We start from the raw sequence: 6,463 nt of genomic DNA on the forward strand, positions 1-6,463 counted from the left end.
CTCTTAATCAACATGCCACTCAGCCAGCCCAGGATTCTTATATTTTAAAAATTATATTTTAATTATACAAGTAACATCTCTTGTAGATTTCTTTTAATATACAAGTAAATGCAAACATCTTATAAAAAAGACCAAGTAAACTTACTAAACAAGATTTTCCTTTGTACCCTCATCCTAGATCTCTTCCCCTTTCCAGAAGTAAGCACCTAATCAGTCCTCAGATCCTTTAGTTGTTTTTGTTTGTTTGTTTGTTTTTGTTTTCTTTCTTACTCAGGTAGCCTTTATAAGAAACTTTGAAATTAAAACTCTTTCACAAGGGAGACATGAAATGACAAAACTGACAAAAAAGTCATTAAGAAAGGCATCCTAATTTAGGCAAGTATTTGTTTTTTTGAACTGTTATTATCTGCATAATATATGAGTTGTGATAAAAAAATAGTATAAATTAAAAAAATGTTTACACTAAAACACACATTATCATTAATCCCCCTCACAATACTCCCTCCTCGCTTCAAACATACTTATCCCATTGTTCTTGCCACTTTCTGTAGCAGTTCTGGAAGTCCTCTTTTGTAAGTGTTTTTACTTCATCCTCCATCATGACAACACTCCATGTCACATATTGCTTCTGGTATACCACAATATCTGTCAAATAAAAATATTATGGTGTGTCCTCATCCACCTTATTCACGGGCTCTGGCACCGTGCGACTTCTGGCTCTTCCCCAAAGTCAAAATGACCATAAAAGATAAACGTTTTGAATCGATTCAGGACACCGAGGCAGCCACAACAGCACAACTAAAGACACTCACAAAAGAGGACTTCCAGAACTGCTTCAGAAAGTGTCAAGAATGATGGGACAAGTGTGTTCAAAGCAAGGGGGATTAATGTCAATGTGTCTTTTACTGTAATAAATTGTTTAAATTTAAACATTCACTGTATTTTTTTATCATACCACATATAGTGGAAAGCAGAGAATTCCAAGTTTGTAGAGGAAGAGAGATACAGTATGTATATAGTTTCCTTTTGGTTAATTCATAAATGTAACTTATCATATGTATTTTTTGGTTTTCTGAATGTCCAGAATAAACATTTAATATATGTCCACATTCAAACTTAACTCCAAAAACCCATTCCAAAGTGGGTGTGTTAGGGATTATCTGCCATATCTGATTACATCATTATATCACAGTATGGTAGAAAGGACAGTAGCTTTGTAGGAAGCTTGCCCATGCCACCTAGTAACTATGTAATATTGGGTAAGTTAAATAACTTTTCTGAATCCCAGTTTCCCCATTTGCCAAATGGTTACTGTGAAGATTAAATGCGATAATATGCAGATTTCCTAACATAGTACTTGAAACTTAATAAAGTCCTCAGTAAATATACGTTCTCTTCCCTATGCCCCATTAGTATCCCTAATAGATAGTGCCTATCTCTATTGCCTTGCACTGCTTATCTTAGAAAGAAAGGTACTTTCTCTGTAGAAAGACTCAGTAAGGGATACAAAAAATGCTGCCTCCACTGTTCCCTTCCCTAATTCCCGAATAAAATCTTCAAAGAAAAAAAAATGCTGCCTCTTGTTACCCAAGCTCACTCCTTTCCAAAAGAAAGGTAAAAAAACAAAGCCAAAAAAACAGGGTCTCAGTGTTTTTAAGTTACAAAACCACAGAGGTTGCACGATTCCCAAAGTTTCTCCTGAAGCCCCCAGTTCTGTCAGGGGACAGGGGACAGCAGCTGAAGACCCTTCTTTTGACCTTTGATTTTCTTATAATTTAATGGAAACTTAAAGCTTTTTATAGCAAAGAGGCGTTTTCCCCTTTCATAGGTCTCTAAAATCTCAGCCAGGCAGGGTGCTTAGAAAGGAAACATGAAGTGTTTTGTTTTGTTTTTTGGTTGGCATGTTGGCGCAGGGCTGGAGTAAGCTAAATATTGGGGTGTTCTCTAAAGTTGGCCCCAAGTCAATAACTCTATCAGACCAGGCTGTCCAGTCCAAGGGAGGGAGAGGAATGGATTGGACAAGAGCAATTTGGGACCAGCTGGAAGGGAGGGGAAAGCTCTTCACAAGGCTATCAGTGCCAAAGAAGCTATTTTTTGTCAATCAAAGGCAGAATGTTGGATGACTTCCCATGGGATTGGGGCTGCTATCTTGGAGGGCTTAATCCCCTGATCCCACTTCTGTCTTCCTTTTTTACTTCCTGGTGTTCACCCAAAATAACATACTCATGGTCCTGACTGCACATGTGAGTGGTCTGAACTACCGTTCTCCTAGGAGAGCAACAAACTCTGAAACTGCTTTCCTCCCTGCCCATCCACACTTTCTGGTAGAAGTCCTTTCTTCAGTATTCAAAGGTATAACATTAAGGTTCATTATTAATTTCGAGGTTAGGAAGACTCTGATTTTCCAATTCAAATAATCCACGTTAACATGTGAACGACCAATGGTTGCTACTGTTGCTTTTTGAAAGAGGAACTCAAATGAATATTTACTAATCAGTAGAATGTCTGTAAGAAACTCTTTGGAGTAACAGAGTCCTGTAGGTGTCCCCCTGACCTTTGTCTCCTCACTCTCCCTGCCAGAAGAGAAGGGGGCCAGCTGCTTGGCACCTCACCTTTGGGGACAAACAACCCATGCCCTCTTGTATCAGTTCAGAGGTGCATGGTCTGAGTGGTCCCATCTTCTCATCACCTCCTTCATTGGAGAGTGGGACTAGATCGACCAATATTCTCAGTCCCTGTTTCTGTAAGACAGGAACATGGGCATGCACAAGCCACCATTCTTTTTGCTGTGATTGTGACCACCAGTAATCACACTTCCTCTCAAAGAAAGCCTTCAGCCTGAGGACCACATTCTTATCACTGGCTTCAGGTGAGGGCCATCTCCCGCTCCTCTTTCTCAGGCCCCTCCCTTTGTCCATTCTTACCTGCTGTCTGATGAAGCTGCATTCCCAGGCACAAAATTAGCAGTAGGAGGATCATATTCTGTACCGGGTCTGAAACAGACAATTGAAAGTCTCAGGGCCTTCTGCAGATTTGCTGGGTCTCATGATTTGGTACTTTGCTCACTCTTGGAACAAGGAGATGACTTGCAAGCAAATCATTGGGTGAGGCAGTGGACCATGGTGGAATGGAACTGGAAAAAGAATTTACAGGTTGATTGCCTGGAGGAGTGGGAAAATAAAGTAAGAGCCAGTGAGACACGCTGTATTCACCCAAATTAGAAGCTCTTCCTCCTTTTCTAATGGCCTTTTCTGAATATGAACTGTTCCTCTGTGTCACCCACACTAGTTGATATCTGCACCTCTTTGTCTTTCCCATGAAGACTTCCACAGCATCAGTAGTAGGCCCTTGAAAACCAACCTTGTCTGTTAAATGAATAAACCACACCCATTCTTCCAGCTGGACCAGACCTCTGGGAGTCAGACACTTTGGGATAGTGCTCAGTAGAACAGAGCTAGATTCTCAATAAATACTTGATAGTTGACTGAGCAGGTAAAGTAGTTGAACTACCTGTTACTAAGAGGTTTAGACAGGAAGAGCAGAGAAATAGCTCCGTCACCTGGGTGCCTGCCTTGGTCCTGCTCTACCTCCTATGCACCCACCTTTGCTCACAGCTTTTTTCCCACCCAAGAACCTCTAGGGTTGAAGGCAAAAGGGACAGGATACATGACTGTCAGATATTTTGTCCTCTGAAAGGCTTTGAAAACTGTATTAGCCATGGAACCGTTTCTTCAAGGGAAATTGATTGGAGCCATACACCTACATCAGGTAAAAGCACAGCTGCTCTGAGTACAATGGACAAAGCCAGTGGAGGACCTGGATCAGAATGATGGTGATCTCACTTACATTTTTAAAAGGGGACTCAGCTTTGGTGTAGACAATAGACTATTTGGGGAAAGAGAGCAGATTGGGAAAGATTAGAAACAGGATGATCAGTGAAGTACCGTATTTGCCGGCGTATAAGATGATTTTTTGGCCCTGAAAAATATGCCTCCAAGTGGGGGGTCGTCTTATACGCCAGGTACACTTCAGATAGACTGCCCATAGNTATATATATATATATATATATATATATATATATATATATATATATATATATATATATATATATACCACTCTTCTTTATCCAATCATCTATTGAAGGACACTTTGGTTGTTTCTAAGCAAAGTGTTTCTGCTAATTTTTACTTCAAACTTTAAACTATTATATAGATAACACAGTAAAACATCCATAGAACATACAAGTAAGGAAAGAGTTCATGATTAATGGTTTACTTGAGCTATTACTCTGAATCAATATTCATCACAGTATTTAGGAGATACACATTTCTTTCAAGCATTAATCCAGAAAAAATTAAAATAACTGTAATGTTTACCAATAGAAGACTGGTTAAATAAATAACAGCATGTCCAATGAAGTATATAAAGCCACCTAAAAATAAGGGATATCTATTTCCTGATATGTAAACTATAAAAAACATATACTTACCAATTGCTTATTAAAATTTCTTTTAATAATTTTTAGTAATTTTTCTTATGAAAAAAAAGGGCAGATAGGATAGAGTTATGGGGAGTGTTTGTGGGAGGAATTTATATTGTTGAGCTGGGGTGAGTGAAGAGTTTCTGGGGTGGCTGGCACAGTTCTCTTTCTTGACCTGGATGGCTACAAAGGGGTTCACCTTACAGTAATGTGATGCTTTACATTTGTTTTATGTGGTTCTCTGTATGTGTGGTATAAAGGTTTAAATGTAGAAATAATTTAAGATATTAAATTAAGTAAAATGAATATATACTTACCAGAGCTTATTAATACCCACCACCTACCCTAAGAACTAGAACATTACTAATGATGTATATCTACTGCTTCCAACAAAGGTATTTACCATCCTAAATACTGTGTTTATCATTTTTTAACTTATTTTTAACTTTATCACATATACATATGTGTGTGTGTGTGTGTGTGTGTGTATATATATATATATATATTTGTAAAAAGGACATTGTACTTATGTCATCTTCTGTGCTTGATTTTTTGTTTTTCCCTCAACATTATGCTGCTAAAATTCTTAGATATAGTTACATATTTTTGTACCTAATTTATTTGCATGCTGTATCATACTCCATTCTGCTAATACACAATGTATGCAGTCTCCTGCTGATGGGCATTTGGGTTGCTTTTTTTTTTTTAATGACTAACGATGCTGCTACAAGCATTATTTTTAAAATTTAAAAATAGAAATTTACATAGAGAGGGCAATAAGGAATTATAGTAATCCAATTCATATATCTTTTTTTTTTTCAATGAAGAGTGCAGGTCTAAGGGTGCACAAGAGCAATGAGGGAAGCGAGGTCATCAGTCTGACCACCCTGATAGCCGTGGGTTTCCTTGGACATAGGATGCTGTAGCTTGACTGCTCTCATGTGCTTTTGAAAGGATTCTTATATTCTTTTTTATTTTATTTATTTATTATTATTTTTTAAAGATTTCTATTGGGTAATTGGGAGAAGGGGAACAGACAAGTTGCTGTCCTTTTCTTCTTCAGTCTAGCTGTGGAGGATGTTGCTTCACTGGCCCAAGTTGGCACCATCATTGTGCTCTTCCCGGGCAAGGCAGATCAGTCACCAGTTTCTGGACAGCTGCTCTTGGAGGCTGCTGACCGCTCACGCTGGCTGCTGGCTACACATGGTAGCCCATGGCAACCCACTGCAGCAGGGGCTGCAGCCTACGCCATTGCNGCGAGTATATAACAAACTCTGTATTTTGAGTGGAAATGTTAGGGGGTCGTCTTATACGCCCAGTCGTCTTATACGCCGGCAAATACGGTACGTTTTTTGCAGAGATGATCATAGTTTGGATCAGAGTGGCGGGCTAGTGGAGGTAAGAAGTGGTCTATGGAAGGTTTTTTTTTTTAAAAGATTTTTATTGGGGAGTTGGGGGATGGGAACAGACAAGTTGCTGTCCTTTTGTTCTTCAGTCTAGCTGTGGAAGACGGTGCTTCACTGGCCCAAGTTGGCACCACCATTGCGCTCTTCCCGGGTGAGGCAGATCAGTCGCCAGCTTCTGGACAGCTGCTCACAGAGGCTGCTGGCCGCTCACGCTGGCTACTGGCTACACACGGTAGCCCATGGCAACCCACTGCAGCAGGGGCTGCGGCCTACACCGTCACCGGAGACCCACGGCAGCCCAGCTCCAAGTTGAGCTGTTGTTCAGCATCTTAGCTGTAGAGGTGTCACTCACCCTCATATGTGGGATCCGAACCGGGGCCCTCTGGCGTCCCAAGCCAGTTCTTAACCAGCGCACCATTCGGCTGACCCTATTGAAGGTTTTTAATATTTTTTTCTTTGTCCTCTAAATTTATTATTTTTTTCAATAGCTTTATTAAAGTATAATTGACATATAATAGGGGATTGTGTGTGTATGTGCACGCATGCGCATGTATTTGTATATGTACACATTTTTTTT

General features: G+C 39.7%; 1 protein-coding gene across 4 annotated transcripts in view; it reads right to left on the reverse strand.

Annotated features, from left to right (window-relative positions):
- PDCD1LG2 (programmed cell death 1 ligand 2) overlaps nucleotides 1-6,463 on the reverse strand; it is a 68,167-nt gene that overhangs the window by 45,353 nt on the left and 16,351 nt on the right. For 3 of the 4 annotated variants that reach the window (XM_019664731.1, XM_019664730.1, XM_019664728.1), the window contains exon 2: nucleotides 2,925-3,161. In XM_019664731.1, coding sequence (XP_019520276.1) covers nucleotides 2,925-2,979 — 55 coding nt within the window. In that variant the 5' untranslated portion in view covers nucleotides 2,980-3,161. The remainder of the gene's footprint in view (nucleotides 1-2,924; nucleotides 3,162-6,463) is intronic. The other variant, XM_019664729.1, reaches the window with a different exon arrangement.

The sequence above is a fragment of the Hipposideros armiger genome, unplaced genomic scaffold (assembly GCF_001890085.2).
Source record: "Hipposideros armiger isolate ML-2016 unplaced genomic scaffold, ASM189008v1 scaffold_429, whole genome shotgun sequence".
Classification (NCBI taxonomy): Eukaryota; Metazoa; Chordata; class Mammalia; order Chiroptera; family Hipposideridae; genus Hipposideros; species Hipposideros armiger.